The following is a 17,331-nucleotide window of genomic DNA, read 5'->3' as shown; positions in this document are numbered from 1 at the left end:
ACATTTTCAAGAGAGAGAGAGAGAGAGCGTGCAGATTGCAGTATACACAGAGCACAGTGAGGAATGATTTGGATAGAGGGCTGCCGTGCAAGCTTTTATATGTTTGCTCCTCCCTTATTTTGCATGAACTACCAATGTCCTTGGAATACCCTGCCCTCCACAGAGCGGAAAATAGCAGTTCTACTTCGGCAGGTGTGAGTAGTAGGTCACACATACACACACAGATACACACACACACATATTCATGCCCATGGTGTGGGAAAGTTCTTATGAGAATATTCTTCCCCCTACCCCATGTCATGTATCAACTCAAAAGTATCAACTCTGCACCCTGCAGGTGTGGGGATGTTAAGTCACACATGGGTCACACAGACAGACAGGTTTTACATAGCTAAAACAGCTTGGGATCAAACTGACCCCAGAGGAAGACCGTTGCATGCAATATGTGTTCAGCACATTGAATAAATATCATCATGATAATTTTATGCTTAATCAGTTGTACCCATCAAATTAGGGAAAGTCATGAAATATGAAGCAAAAAAAAAAAAAGTCAACTATTATTTTTTTAATGATAAACATTGAAGGATAATAGGAAGGATCTGCTGCTAACATCTTGGTGCCAGATACCACAGCGCACTTTCAGAGGTCTAGTGGAGTCCATGCCTCACCGGGTTAGGGCTGTTTTGGCAGCAAAAGGGAGACCAACACAATATTAGGCAGGTGGTCATAATGTCATGCCTGATCAGTGTACACACAAGACTATATACACCTTTCACTTATACAGATACATCAAAATATTTGGATGTATGGACAGATATATGGATAACTGCAGGATAATTGCACACAAATTATACTGCACACATTGAGTGTAGCACTATAATAATGGGGAAAAAAATGTATTGTTGCCTTGTAAAGGCAGATTGGAATTCAGAAACTAGGAGCAAAAATATCACATTGATGATTTACAGAAAAAAATATATTGCACAGGAAATTATTTAACACAAAAAATGTGAAAATACAATATATTGCAAAAGGTAATTGAGCATTTAAGACGTGAAAGAGTTACAGTATGTATATGAGTTTATGCTATGTCATATTGTAAGGCAGTATGTAGAAGTATTAGCAAGTATGGTATCCACCAGAAAAACAGAGAGTAGTGCAAAGTAGTATGCTGATGTTGTAAATGATGAGTAATGTAATAAACATATAACAGTGCTACATTAAGACATGCTGGTGTTAAAGAGTCTCACAGCTGTTGGGATGAAGGGCCTGCAGTAGTACTCCTTGCACTGTGGGTGCAGCAGTCTGCTGCTGAAGAAGCTGCTTAATGCACCTACAGATTAGAATTTTAATCAGGCCTGAAAAGCTGAGCCCGAAAAGGCCCAAGCCTGACAAACTTCTGTCCTGATCTGCACCCTCAGTCACCTGGGACAACTGACAAGGCAGGAGGATCTCAGGTCAGTGCTCACAGAGGGAAATAGATACCAAAACCTAGAGAGGTAAAAGTGAAGGGGGTCAACTTGTGGGAGGTAAATATGCTAAAGTGGAAAGACAGAAAGCAGTCTTTCAGGAGAGACACCAAGTAGAGACAGAAGAGTGTGTTTCCTCACTGAAAACTGGTACTATGTGATGGACTGTCTCAGGGACATCTTTGCACAGCCTGCACCCTGGGTCCTGTCTGCTGTGGCTAACCCCTGCCTCTATGGCTCTGGTTCTTAGGGCCTGCTTGTAATTGTTGACATTATAGTCTATATAATTTGTACAATTTTATTTTTTCTATGAAATATAATGTTAAGAATTAATTTAACTTGTATTTTTCCTTCAATTATTGTTTTATTTTGCGAAGTACCAGTGCATTTATTTTGAAGTTGCTTGTGATTCTTTTTGGCTGCTCTTGTGTGGCTGGAGCTATTGGACAACAGCATCAGTGAGCTACCAGTCGAACACCTTTCTGCAGGTGAATCAGTGTTATTTGTAATTCCCTTTTTTGCAGCAGCATGCAGCCAACGAGGTATTTGGTTTTACTGTCAATATTTTACTTTGTAAAATGTGATTTTACTGTTGTTTTTCTGTTTAGTTTGACTTACTCTAACTTTTATTTTCTTGATAATGTCTTTAGTTTTCACAGTGGATTTGGGAACAAGGAGACCAAATAAACCAGTAACAAGAAAGCCACTTGTGTCAGCCTGTGCTTCGAGGGAATTATACTGCTCATGATCAGAGCCTTTGTGATGCCCTTCTGGCCGGCCTTTTCAATCACTGGTAGCATTTCTTACTGTTGGCCACTTCCTCTATCAGCTAATGATACATCCTGTGGAGGGGCTTGGTCTTCAATGATATTTTCTTTTCATTCTGGATCCTGACTCTGACTCACTAATCCTCACCTTCACTCTTTTCGTTGCTTGTAGAGTCTCAGGGTGCTGCACTTTGGGTGGTATCCTCTTTGTAATTTGAGTTTTTGTATCTTGACATTGGTGACGTCTGTGTCCTCCTGTGAGCAGTGGTGAAGTGGTGGCAGCGGCGACGGCCCCACCAGAACAGGAAGTGGCTGCGGCCTAGGCTGAACAGGAGATGGTTGCGGCCCAACCGGGACAGGAGATGGCGATGGCGACCCAGCCAGAACAGGAGATGGCAGCGGCGGCCCAACCAGGACAGGAAGTGGTGGCGGCCCCACCGGGACAGGAAGTGGTGGCGGCACCAGCCCCACTGGAACAGGTGATGGTGGCGGTGGCCCCACCGGAACAGGGGAGATGAAGGCTGGGTTACTGGGCAGCGAAACCTCCATGGCGCTGGGCAGCTGAGGCTCTGGAATGCTGGACAGCTGAGAGGCATGACATCAGCAACAGCCACGCTTGCATCTGGGGGACCTCTCAGATGATGACTCTGGGGCAGGAGCAGCCAGAGAACTAGTTGGCAGAGAAGCAGGCTTCAAGCTAACAGGCTGGGGCCCTGTAGGTCGATGGCTAGCAGGCTGAGCAGGTGGCTAGTGGCTTAAAGAGTCTATGCAAAGCTCAGAATCAGGATTGCTTATGTAGGTTAGCAATCACTGCCAGGTTTCGAGTAATAAGAGGAAAAACTAAAATTTTGGGCCTCGCCTTGGATGGCTGAGTGCAACTGATCAAATTCTAAGCATGCTTTTTTCAGTTCCTCCATGACTGAAAAAGTCTGCCGGGTCCATTTTGGTGAGTTCGTACTGTTATGAGTGCTGAGTAAATAAGTTAACAAAGAGTGGACCCAAAAATGCAGACTGGAATAGAGGGGGCAGTGTTCAAAGTGATTTAATTACAAACAAAAAGAAACAAAAGCTCAGGCTTACGAGAATGATGTGGGTGTCCAAAACACAAAACTAAAGCTGCAGAATTCCCAGACAAGGTTGAAAAATCCAAAAACACAAAGAAACACTGACAGGGCTCAGGACCTCAACACAAAAGACAACAATGAACTCACAAAGACACAGAAAAACACAGGGACTAAATAGACATAATTGATGAGACACAGGTGGGCAAACAGGTGAAACACATGACAATCAAAAAGAGTGGGAAAAGAACAAAGACAGGAAGTAAAGACTAGACACATGAGGGAGAACCAAGACTACAAAATGAAACAGGAAGTGACCAACAAAATTTCCAAACCATAACAGAACCTTTCTTTTATCAGCCAATCAGATGATCTTATTGCAAATGGGCCAGTAAAAACCAGGACATATGGTTGGAAAACTGCTTCAGTAGCAGACATTTGGAGTGAGGGTGTTAATGATTAATTTAACCGATTACAAATGTAGTCATGGTTATTTAATACTCACTTAATACATGGATATTTAGTACTCTTTCTACCGCTGGACATCATTATGTAATTCAGTTTAAAAACACATGGTACACTAACCAAAACAACATATACACATTCTGTGGTTGAAAATTATGGAAGCGCATTGCATTCACTGGATAAAAAAAAAATAGACACCTTATCTTGTAATTACGGGATAAAATAAAGAAAAAGGAAACGTCTGTAAATCCTCTTTCAGTGGCAATGATGACGCTATCGCAGTTAATCTGCTATTACTACCTTCTCGGTTTGAGACACTGGGAAATACTGATGTTTCTTAAAAATGAGGATGGTATTAATATTAGTATGTCAACACTGTGCAGGCATCTCAAGTCGTTAGGATTGTTCAGGCAGAAAGCCCAGTCTGACGTGCTGGATGTTGCTCTCTTTCTGCAGGAGCAGTTGAACCAACACAGGATGCTTCATGGATACAAATTCATATATTTGAAATGCATCCGATATGGTTTGGTAGTGACTCAGAGAACTGTACTGTACTTAACAATAACAACAACTCAATCATGCATGTCAGCCATGTCAGCTTTTCTGTTACCACGGTAACGACGTCACATGGCAAAACGTAACAAAGTTTTTAATTTACTCATAGACATATATATGAATTTAATTACATCTTCGTGGATGTGCAGTTAGTTGTTCTGAGTGAAGCAGTGGCCAATGTGGCACCTTTCCTTATCTCGTAATTACGAAATTCAACAGATATAATTTAATAAACAGTTGGTAAGCTTTCTTGTATTATCCTTGTTTATAAGCCTTATTGCTCCTTTAAGTAACTAATTACAAATACTCAAGTTACTGTTACTATACTGTAATTAAGTAGTTATCTAGGGAACTTGTACTTTTATGAGTAGATTTTCAAGTCTGTACTTTTACTCATACTTAAGTATGTATTAAAATATGTAATCTACTTAATTACTTTCAAAATCATAACAGAGTACTGAGTACAAGTTGAATTAATATCCAAACCTTTCATCTACATTTTTGCAGCCAATCAGGTGATCTGATCACAAACGAGCCAATGAAAACCAGGACATGTGGATGAAAAACTAAACAGCGCAGCACAGGTTTGGAGTAGGGATGTCAATGATTAGTCATTAATTGATTAATCAGCACCAAGAATTTAATCAGTTAAAACTGTAACCATGAAATGGAATAAATGTCAGTAACTGCACCTCATTCAACATTTTTTGTCTGGTGGAGGCATCTGTTGAATAAGAGAACTAAAACTGAAAATGAGAAAAAAACAAAACAAAAAAACATGTCTTGTATTTTATAAATACTTAATAATGAATCAATTGTGACGTTTGGAGAAATTCAGAATGAAGATTTGGAGATACAGAAACTTCTTTGACTGATTAGCTGCTATTGAAACATCAACAGTTAACAAAAGTAATATTCTGAGTAGTTTTAGAGATGAGTACTATGTACTTTTATTGAAGTATTTTTCTAGTCTGTAATTGAGTAATATTTTAGCAATGTAACAGTACTTGTACTTGAGTACAGATTTTTAACACTATATCCACCACTGGTAATGAGTTACCTCTAGTTCTGATTACACAGCAGTAGTGAGCAGACTGGATGAATGGGTCCGCTCCTGAACAGAAGGTGGCGCTAAAGCAGCTGACACGTTGGTCATCAACTGCTATTAAACAGCGCGAAGAAGAAGAAAAACAACAGTCCGTTCAGCTCCTAGAGAAGAGGAAGAACAGAGGAGTTATTAGTTGATTCCACATCCGTGGTTCATACTTACTTCTTGTGTGTAGCTAACATGAAGCTGTGGAGGCTGTGAGTTGGGCATGTGGCTGTCCTGTTAGCTCCCTGTCCTCTGTCCTCATCGGTCTTCAGCTGCTGCTGTGAGACTCGGGATGTTTTCAGCCAACATGGAAACTAAAAGAGTGGAGATCCCCTCCGGAGTCCTGGACGACCTCTGCAGGTAACTGGACTTTACCGCCGCTTTTCGGCTCTTGTTACGCTTTAAAGTGCGTTAATGAAAACTGTAAATGTACTGTGTTTTTGGTCAGTAAAGAATTGTTCGCGCTAAACCGAAACTGCCGCTCTGTACGGCGCATGTCCGTGTGTGTAGCTGTTGTGTTTGTTTCATGATGCCGTCATGACAAACATATAACACAGCATGAAATGAAGGACTGGGAGGGTTACTTTAAAATATGTTCTGATACAGTCACTGATAACCTGTTAAAATGTGGTCAGTAACGTAATCCAAGTATCTTATTACAGTAATGTAACTTGATTACTTTCCATTACTTTTGGATTACCTCAGTATAATATATGGTGAAACTGTTTAGCCCAATATAGTGTTTTTAGGACTGCAACTAACGATTATTTTCATTATCTATACGATTTGAATTCATTTCAGTTGAGGGGTCTGTGATGAATATCAGACATACCATCTGTCCAGTTGACACAGTTACATTTATGTCGGCTCACTAAAAGGGACTAAGTTGTGATTCAGCAGTTTTTATGACTGAATTCTTCCAGACATTTGTGACACAGACATGCTATTGGAATTGCAAAATAAAGGTGAGTCTTAAAGATGACGATATAGATAAATATTTTCACTTTGCGTTGATAATATTTAATTGTTGAACATTGAATTAATATTGATTTAAATCAATGCATTGTTACACCCAGCAGAGGACATTTGCATGTACTTTCTCTGCGTCCCTACGTTGTGCCACTGGAAACTTCTGAGTGTCTGTAGTGTTTTGAGGTTCTGTTCACAGTGTTTGTCACAGGGTCCTGCAGTGCCTTAATCTGGCCCTGATCCCACCTCTCTCCTGTGTCTCTCCAGCCGGTTCATCCTGCACATCCCCAGTGAGGAGAGGGACAACGCCATCCGGGTGTGCTTCCAGATTGAGCTGGCTCACTGGTTCTACCTGGACTTCTGCATGCAGAACACTCCAGGAGCTCCTCACTGTGGAATAAGAGACTTTGCCAAAGCTGATATCCTTCCAGTGATCTTTAATAAAACCTAACATCAGGGGCCTCAAATGGGGATGCAAATGTTTTTGGCCTCTGAAAGAGCGGTATCCCAAAAAACATTTGGGAACCACTGCAATAAGTTAAGATGAGATTTATAGATCACAGGTGCTTAAGTTATACATTTTCTTCTAAGAGACTTCATAGGTAATTTTTTTAAAACTCAGTATCTTTTATTAATCAAACTTTAACACACCGTAACACAATTTTCTAAGTGAGGCCCCGGCAGTGTGGTTTTCATGGCCACTTGAGGTGCTTCTGTTTGTCTAGAGTGGACCTTATTTTCCTTGACAGCTGCAAACTCTTCCAACACTGTCCGTTTCTGTTGCCTCATGGAGAGGATGTGCAGAAAGTCCTGGAACAGTGGAAGGAGTATAAGATGGGTGTACCTACTTATGGAGCAATCATTCTAGATGAATCACTAGAGAACGTGAGTTGTTGTTGCACACTCAGCAGTACCTGACACAGCTTTTAAGAGAAGACAGCATGTTTCTCAGTGGAAATTAATCATTGGAAACAATATAGTGATGACTTCCAATTTGCCAAAACTACTTTTTCCCCCCTTTTTTGCATTTTTTTGAAGATTATCTAACATATATATTGAGAACAAAAAAGAAAGAACAGCAACAGCAGAAGATAAGTGATAATAATGATGATAAAACTAAGAATAGAATTTAAAAAATAGGTAAGTACTTATACATTATTTTATAGGATATAATTAAATAAACCAGTAGATTTAGGTTTAAGTTGGAGGATACATTATATAACAACTGGGTACCACAGGTACACACGGAGATATATATATATATATATACACACACACACACACACGATACCCACATATCTATTTATACGTGCTCGCTCTCATGAGTGTCTGTACCCAAACATGGACACATTGTTACACAAACATTCATGTGAATGACAAAGAACAACAAAAAACACATGTATACTGTCTATGTCATTACTGCAGCCATAATTAGAAACATGGTCTGTTATAAATATCCAACATTTTTCCATCTTTCTTCAAAGACCTGCACCTGATTTCTCATGCTGATTTTTTTCCATTTCATTTCTCTCCTTCACAAGATCCTTCCATTTATCATTAGTTAAGTTATCTTTTAACCAGTTCCTTGTCATTTGTTTAATCATTGTTGCCCTAATTATTAAAAACAAGTCAGAATCTTTCTTGTCGATATCTTCTGGTATTGTCCCAAGAAATAAGGCCAGTGGGTTTTTATTTAAAGAAATACCAAAGATATTTGACAGTTTTCCCAGAAGTCATTTATCACTTTACAAGACCAAAATATGTGACTGTAGTTTGCTGGCTGCTCGCCACATTCTCTCCAACATCTCCAGGTTGAGTTTCCTTTATACTCACTTTGAATTTGTGGTGTCTTAAAATATCGAGTTGAAACCTTCCATGAATCTTTTTTTGCGCATTTGTTCACAACCAGCTGTAGATATACTACATGAGAGTTCATTTTCCCATTTTTTCTAAAATTGACTTACATGTCTTTATCTTAATAATTAACATGAATTAATTTAGCCCTAATACCTTTTATTAAATTCCTTTTAAGACTCCACCACTTACATTATGAATCTGGAGAGACATGGATGTAGCATACAACCATGAGGTGGTAATTGTAGTTTTTCTTAGATTTGCTGAAGAAGAAACATAAATATATCACAAACCTTGTCCATTTGAAATTAGGGTGAAAAATTAAATAATAAACTGTTCTTTACTAGTAATGCTTTGATAAGAAGCATTTCATAACTTACCCTTGGCCGGTGTACACCCAGCAGTGTTAGGAAGGAAGGAAATTGCAATGTTGCGATTGCAACAAATAACACAAATTTGGTTAAATTCTGCTCAACTTTGCAATTAAGTCCAATCATGGCAGCTTTTCACAAATTTGACCAATCACCCTGGCTTTCTGACCAATCAGAGCAGTCTCTCATGCAAGTGTCATCTCAATGAACTGACTCAACTTTTTGTCACTGAAAAGAACACAAGGTTTGTCATTGTTATTGACATTTGTCAATGCTCTGTGCACTTTTATATTTTATCATTTTGTGCTGTTTTGACATAGTTTGAGCTCCAGAAATTCTGAGCCTTTTCACTTGCTTCCTCAATTTCATTGCAAAAAACAACATATTAATCCAACGTCAGAAAAGGGTTTTCTGATCCCAACCTTGTTCTGAACACTGAGTACAGATAGTTACAGTCCAACTGGAGATACAAGGTCCTGCAATTTAATAAGATTAGACTGAAGAACTCTGTACACCAGTCAATCCTAAAACAAGTTTAATCTCAGATGAAATGTATGTTACAGGGTTTAGACCATCATTGTCTGTGTTTTGTATCATTAAAAGTATGCATTTGTCAGTCTCTCCAGGATTTCACAGGTTTTTTGGGGGGATTGTTGGGGCAGTAAAATGCCTGATTTCATGGCAGCTTTTCTAAAAAAAATGTGATTCAGGTTGCAATATTTTTAGGTGTTTTTTGCAAAGAAATTACAGGAACAAGTAAAAATTGTAGGAAAACTTGTGAAGTTTTAATTATTTTCATTATTTTTGGTATAATTCATTGAAAATCAAAGACAGCTTGTTCCAGGGAGAATAAAACCTCACTTTGTTCTGAGTGTTCTATCTAACCAAATCTATCTTTACCTAAAAAGGCTCAAGATTACAATAATTCCGACAAAATAGTCGTTAAATATAAATGAAGAAGTTGACTTTTGGGTATTCCACCAAGAGGCAAAAGTCAAAACCAGCACAAAATGACTATACACAACTATGATCAACTTTTTGTTCTTTACAGTTGCATGACAAACAAACAAACAAACAACAACAACAAAAAAGAAATATATATATAGTTGGTTCACTGAGACGTAAATTTGTGATTGTAGTGTGGGGACTTCTGTGTTTGCTGGAACTCACTAGAAATTACAGTGACACAATTTTTTAGAAAAGCTGCCATGAAATCAGGCATGTTAGGCAACAACCACAAAAAAAGCCTGTGAAATCCTGGAGGGACTGAAAAACAAGCCCACATGCAGCAGCTAACCAGTGCATCTTTTCTCTTCAGGTGCTGCTTGTTCAGGGCTACCTTGCCAAGTCAGGCTGGGGCTTTCCAAAGGGGAAAGTTAATGAGGATGAAGCTCCTCATGACTGTGCAGTTCGTGAAGTGAGTCGTGTGTTCTTTGCTGTTCAACAGTGACCATCTGAAAGCATTAAGAGTTGTGTATAATTCATGCACTTGTAGCTCATAGTTCAGAATCCTGTGTGTTTTCCAGGTGTTGGAGGAGACGGGCTTTGACATCAAGAACCGCATCTGCAAAGACAAGTTCATAGAGCAGAAAATCACTGACCAGCTGGTGCGGCTCTACATCATCCCAGGAGTGTCAAAGGATACCAAGTTCAACCCCAAAACAAGGAAAGAGATCAGGGTAGGTATTCATTTTCTCTTCTGATGAATTTCCAGCATTCTACAGCTGACAGAACATGTGATGATCTTGTCCTTCTTTTCTTGTAGAACATTGAGTGGTTCCCCATAGAGAAGCTGCCATGTCACAGGAATGACATGACCCCAAAGTCTAAACTTGGACTTGCCCCCAACAGATTTTTTATGGCTATTCCATTTATAAGGTGGGTGTGTAGAAAGGTGCAATTAATTATTTTCATTATTGATTCAAATATTAGTATTTTTCCCTGCTCACAGTGAGATGAGAAGGTGGATATCAATCTCATTTCTGAAGGTCTGGTCTCATTTGTTTAAAGGGACTGTTCACCCCAAAATCAAAAAGGCACATTTTTTTCCACTGACCTGTAGTAGTATTTATCCATCTGGATAGTTTTGGTTTGAGTTTCAGTTTTGGAGATATCAGCTGTAGAGATGTCTGCTTTCTTGCCATTGTAATGGGGCTAAATGGCACAAATCCTGTGTTGCTCCAAGCACATCGTCAGTGTCTAAAAATCACGAACCAGTTACTGAAGATAATCCACACTACTTGTTGTGAGCAGTTTCATGTAGGAACTACTTTCTTTCTGCAGTAGAATCTACCAGAACTACTTTCTTTGTAACAGAAAGAAAATAGTTCCTACATGAAACAGCTCACAACAAGGTCTGTGAATTAGCTTGTGTAACTGGGTTGTGTTTTTGCAAAGAGTCACTGATTTAGAATTTTTCAGATGTATTTTTTGGTGCTTTGAGCACCACAAGCTGAGCACCATTTAGTCCTATTAAATTGGAGAGAAGGCAGACATCTCTATGGATGATATCTCCAAACTCTGCAACTCACAACAGAACAGTATATATGGATAAGTATAAGCCTGGGGGAAAATATGTATTCTTGATTTTGGGGTGAATTGTCCCTTTATAAACAGCTGCACAAACAGGAATGACTCTGATTGCCTCAGTGTTTTTGTGCTGACTTGAAAATGTGATTTAGTTTCCTGTAGTAATTGTCTGTCTGGTATTGATGGTATTGATGATATTATTTCCTGCTCCTCCTTTACAGACCGCTGAGAGAGTGGATCAGCCGGCTGAGGGGCGAGTCAACAGACAGCGATGAGGACTTCACAAACAGCAATACTCCAGGCAAACCCTCAGACAGCGCTCGGTAAAACCACTTTATCAGTCCTCAGTAGAACTTGGAAGTGTTTTTGGGTTGGCCACCGATTCAGTTCAGCTGTGACAAACATGAATACAACAAACTGGTTACATCTTCTAATCAATACAAGATATAGTATGTTTTCTACCATCCTACTTCTGTGTTGGCTGTCTGTTTCTCTGTTGCCTGTTGTTGCAAAGTGTCAGAGCAACAGAGACTCAATGTCCCATGAGCACAGTAAAAGTTGTCAGCCTCCTGAGGTTCATGGTGTGAGGGGAGATGGTGAGATACCGCGCTACAAAAAATATAGATTTTCATATTTTTCAGAATTGTTGCAATGGACAGTTCAGTTGTCCCTGAGACATGTCCTTACTGTCCTTACCCAATTCTACTGGCTCAGCAGCAGACAGACACAGAACATTTAGTAGCTACAGAGCCAGAGGTGGTTTTGTCAGGAGCTGGTGGAGACCAAAACAGAGCTAAAAGAGTGAATATTTGACTTCCATTCATCGGGTGGAGACAAACACAACTGCAAATGAATGTTAGTGTTGCTCTGTCTGCTGGGTGTGTAAATGTTAATTACAAACAGTGTATTCAGAACGATGAATGAAGTATATTCAATATTCTGTGAGGTGAAATATGATCATGTAAATAGTGCTGCAACTAATGATTAGTTTCACAATCTGTCCATTATTTTCTTGATTAATTGATTACTTGTTTAGTCCACAGAATGTCATAAAAAGATGAAAAATGTTGATCAGTGTTTCCTAAAGCCCAAGGTGACATTCTCAAATGTCTTGTTTTGTCCACAGCCCAAAGATACTCAGTTTACTGTCAGAGAGGAGGAAAGAAACCAGAAAATATTCTCATTTAAGAATCTGCAAACTGAGAATTTGGGCAGTTTTGATGAAAATATGACTCAAAATGATTGATCATTATCAAGATAGTTGGCATTTGATTTAATAATTTATTTATACTTAAGTAATCAATTTATTGTTGCAGGTCTACTTGTAAAGAGAATATAATGAACTGTGAAAAGACTAGATAATTTAAAAGTAATGCCAAGGTTGGTCTGGTCATAAACAAAATATTATGAATATGTAAAGACCATAAAAAGTTAATGAAGAGAGGAAAAGAGGAGAAAAGAAAAGTAGTTAACGTCAAACTGTGCAGGGTTTTCCTCAAAAACAAAGTATAAACTTATATAAACATAATCCCTGTCACTCATCATTTGTGATCCATTAGAAGTGTGTGGTGGTGGACAGTGGTGTGTAGGTTTGAGGCTGTACATCCTGGTCCAGCAGCAGATGGACGTCCACATTGTACAATAGAAAATATCCACTTGTTTGTTTTTTTTTCCATTTGTTAGGTCAAAACCTCGTCGCCTCACAGGTACTGATGCATTTCCAGGAGACGGCTGGGCGAAACACAAGCAGCAGAAGGCTGTGGGCCAGCTGAGCCAGTATGAGCTGAACCAGGTTAGAAAAGACAGCATCACTCTGCTACAGGTTACCATTATGTGACAGCAGCATCTTACACTGAGGCTGTATGTTACAGCTAATAGTTACACATGTTTACTCGAATGTATCTGTTATTATTGGTTCACCAGTGGACAGACAACACTATTCACAGAACTGAATACATAATCTGCAGCTAGCACTAGTTGTCCCATGTAGACATGACTTCATGTGTGTCGTTACCTGATAAATACAGTGAGTGTGTCCCTGTGTTGACTCATGGAGATATGTCAGTGAGCTGAGCTGTGTTCACCCAGCAGCTCACATCAGCTATTGTGTCACATGCTCCCACAGGACTGGTGGATGTGTCCTGTACCACAAAAAGCCATACAGCTTAAATATATTCAGTTTGTCTTCATACCAATGGCTGATGAATATTGATGAATTACTGATGAATATTTATTAAAATGTCACTGGGTTAATACTTTGCATGTATATGTATAGTATTTGTTAAGGGGCTTTAGTCATTGATGCAGAATGTAAGACAATCTTTCAGCAGCTTGAGACAGAGTTGCCACATCACTGTTGCCTCATAACTTCTGTTCTTTGCTCTGTAGAACACAAATTTGAAAGGCAACGGGAAAAAGAGTCATGACTCGCCGTATGTGAAGAAAGGAGCTAATGACAATGGATCCAGCAACCAGCAGGTGAAAACCAGTTTAGTAAGTAAAACTATTATTGCCAGTGGATCGTAAACCAGATTTAAAGCCACTGTGTGTAGGATTTGAAAATTGCTGACTTTAATATGACTCTACTCTGTATAGTGATTTTTTTTTTGCAGTTATAAACAGCATTCTTTCTGTTTCTACAGAAAGAAGATAAAAGAATTCAACCCAGAAGACTGCAAGACAGTTTTGATCGAGGTATGGTTTTCTATGATACCAGTACCAATACCAATACTAATTTAGTACTTCTTTCAATATGTTTTTTGAAGGTTCTTCCTCATGAAGATTGCATGGGGTGGTGAGTTTTTTCTAGATCTGGGTACTAAAAGAAGGAGAGGTTTTAACACTACTTGGTACTGGGTTATTTCAATTGATACCTTAAAGGTACTGAGTGATGATTACCAGCCCTAATAGTTTCTATGTCCAATTCTGAGAATGCACCCACTCTGCTAAGCTAACTTGTTAACATACTTTTACTGCAGCACTGTATCTGCTGCTGTGCCATTAGCATGCCTTTACAGAAAAACAATGCTTCTTTCTTTTCTTTCTTTCTTTTCCTTTTCAAACATGTGACATGATACTGTGGTCATATGGTAGAGCCAACGAGTATAGTATATTGTATATTTCTATACAGGAACATTGTCCTACTCCATATTTGCTGTATAGTGGTCAGTTTGTGTTTATTAAATTTAATTAACACAAATGTATTTATGTACACTATATAGGCACAATGTCAACTGATATAGAAGCTACATACTATAAATGTTATATGTTACCCTCGTGTACTGCTTACTTTGCTAATTATACCATAGTTATTGTGTATTTCTTCCAGGGGAAATATATGTATTTTTGATTTTTGGGTGAAAAAATAAAATAAAAATAAAAATAATTGAATATAGGGACCAGCAAACTACATGGGGATTAAAAATCTTCCTTTCACCAGAGTTTCACAGCTTCCTAAGATACAGACTGATGAACAGCATGTTCTTTTTTTCCACAGATGTGGCTCCATGCAGCAGAGTGTGTGAGCAGCTGCTCTCCTCCAAGACTTTCCTCAACTTCAAATTTGACAGAGATGCCATCATGAAGTGTTTTGACTACTGACATAGCTGATGAAGCACTGTGCCGATCCTGCAATACCATCAGACTGTGGACCTCAGAGACTTTTTACCTTAGAGTCCAGGGCGGCACGGCTGTTACTGAAAAGGCCTTTTACTTCTTGCATTGCTGGTCATGAACACAAATGTACAGAGGGGAGTGTCCCAGTTTCCAAGGAACACATCAAGTAGGCTTCACTGGAGTCGCTGGCCTTTGTTTGGACCTTATAAAATGACATAACAGCTCTGTCCTCAACCTGTCCAGAATCCTAAGTTTAATTTTTACTTTTTCATTTTGTATACCTAAATTGGACGATTCAGTCTGAAGGAGAGGACTGCTCAGGTTAACAATTAGTCCTTTAAAGGCAAAAGATGAGAGCGTAATGGATTTTAAACAAGTGAGGTGACAGTAAAAAGTCATGAGTTCAGCTCTGATGTCTTATTGAATTTGGCCAGTGAATTAATGCTAAACTTACCATGTATCTTGATTTTAAGATGGAGTAATTTCTATTTTCATCATTTCCTTCTTTCTTCCATCTGGGTCCCAAAAATGTTTGCCCAAGAAAGGTGGGTATTAATAATGTTATTGGCTTTATTATCAAAATTACTTAAGATTTTATCCAGGAATGCAGACTGTAATTGAATATTATGTATGTCTATGGCTGCTAATCTTAAAATAAGATCCTTTAATCAAATTGATCTTTGAAAATCTATAAATAAGGCCAGGAAAATTTGATGAAAATTTCACAGATAATTTGCAGTCTGTCACTGCATAATGATAATAATAATTAAGGGAATTTGATTGGTTGACAGTGTGCAAACTAGACTTGTGTTTGAATTGAAATGATATCCTGATGTTAGTGCTAATGAAAATGAAAATTTCCACAATGGCAAGATTTTTGCACGCCTCTATTTTGAAAACTGTAAACTTCAAAAAGTTCAATTTCAAATTGAGTTCAATTATCACTGTGGAGCACACAGAATTAATGTTCTGTGGAGCTCTCATATGAAGTCTCATTTTGGCAGTAATTGTGAATTTGTGAAAACTGGATTTTAACATTTTAATTAATTTTTTTGTCATAAACCATGCTCACACAAGAGGAAAATGACATTTCTAATATTTAAAATCTAATATTTTCAGCCACACACTTCCATACATTGTTGCTGTTATTTGCCTTAAAGTGACTCACATCCCACTTGTATGAAAGCCCATTTCCTCCACTGAAAGAAAAAATATCCCCATAGTAAGTCAGAATTTAAAAAAAAAGTCCGAATTATGAGATACAAATCAGAATTATGAGATAAAAAGTAGAAATTATGAGATGTAAAGTCAGAATTATGAGATTAAAAAGTCATAATTTTGACTTTTTTTTAATCTCATAATTAGAATTTAGCATGAGGATATTTTTTGTGTCAGTGGTGGAAATGGTCTTCCATACACTTGTGTTTGTATGTCTGGTTCTCAGCAGGCTGTTCTGTCCTGCAGACTGCAGGGTTTAAAGGTTTAATCTCCTGTTGAGATTTCACACCAGAAGTCTCAGTCATGTTCTTCATAATCCAGTAGTTAGCTGCTATGGTTTGGTTGGCATGAAAACTTGCAGACTCTTTGAGATGTGGGCTGTGATGGAGAACCATTGCGTACTGTGAAAATTTTCGTCTCAACATGTTGAGGAATTTCTGGGCACTAGAGCTAAAAATATGAGCAAGAAGAAAGAATCAGTAACTGTTTCAGGACTCTGTAAAGGTCAACTCACAGTCTAACAATCTCTATTTTCTCAAGGGAATATCATATGTGAGTGGGATGATTAAATCTGTACGTGAGATCTTTTCTTGTCATGTTAAGGGGTTCTTTGTTGTCCTTTTGGCTTCTATGGTGTTTTGACTTTAAATGTGAATGTTAATAAAGTCTGTTTTTTCACTCTGCAGTTTGATTTGTTTTACTATTAACATGAATTATAAATATGCATATGTCAAACATTTCAAAGTTTCTTTTTTCTTTAAGAAAGGCACATGTTTTGGGAATCATTTTACATTGTATCTTGTGTCTAGTAGGTTTATAAGTGTGTTTTCTATAATGAATATATTTCCAACATTACATATTACATGCCAAAAATGGAAGCAGGGGAATTGATGCTGTTGAGGGGAAAGGCTCTCTTGGAGGAATACTAGGAATAAGATTTTGCTGCACTTAAAGTGGAGCCAAAAGATTGTAATTATGCTCTGTCTGTCCAACACATAGTAGCATTGACAGTAGATGTTAAGTATATTACCTCAACAACCTAGGTGGATGTTGAAGGTAATGAGTTGGTCATGATCCCCCTTTTTCCATTACTAGCTCTAATTATCTACAGCAGATGTTCAACAAATATCAAATAAGATCATACTGTATGGCAGCGTTTCCCAAACTTATTCTCAAGGGACTCACTTTTTAAAAATGACAAACCATCATGACCCAATTCACAAAAAGCCTCATTGATAAATCTAGAGTTAAATTGAGTTCATTTGTGCATAAATAAACAATTTTTACTGCCATTTTCACATCACGTAATATTATGCAGGCTATTGAAACCATGCACACATATTAAATATTTATAAATGAGAAATA

General features: G+C 38.2%; 1 protein-coding gene across 2 annotated transcripts; it reads left to right on the top strand.

Annotated features, from left to right (window-relative positions):
• The first annotated feature begins 5,478 nt into the window (after positions 1-5,478).
• On the top strand, positions 5,479-16,651 carry dcp2 (decapping mRNA 2). 2 transcript variants are annotated; one of them, XM_084746176.1, is made up of 11 exons: positions 5,479-5,770; positions 6,647-6,798; positions 7,137-7,264; positions 9,923-10,021; positions 10,131-10,283; positions 10,370-10,482; positions 11,355-11,456; positions 12,817-12,925; positions 13,522-13,611; positions 13,776-13,827; positions 14,630-16,651. In XM_084746176.1, exons 1-11 carry the CDS (start codon positions 5,703-5,705, stop codon positions 14,731-14,733), a joined length of 1,170 nt encoding a protein of 389 aa, XP_084602302.1. In that variant the 5' UTR covers positions 5,479-5,702; the 3' UTR covers positions 14,734-16,651. The 2 variants fall into 2 exon arrangements, with proteins under 2 accessions (XP_084602302.1, XP_084602301.1); XM_084746175.1 differs by having other exon boundaries at positions 13,522-13,626.
• Positions 16,652-17,331: the final 680 nt, after the last annotated feature.

The sequence above is a fragment of the Lutjanus erythropterus genome, chromosome 20 (genome assembly GCF_056507025.1).
Source record: "Lutjanus erythropterus isolate fLutEry1 chromosome 20, fLutEry1.hap2, whole genome shotgun sequence".
Taxonomy (NCBI): Eukaryota; Metazoa; Chordata; class Actinopteri; order Lutjaniformes; family Lutjanidae; genus Lutjanus; species Lutjanus erythropterus.
This window is presented reverse-complemented; position numbering and strand designations above follow the sequence as displayed.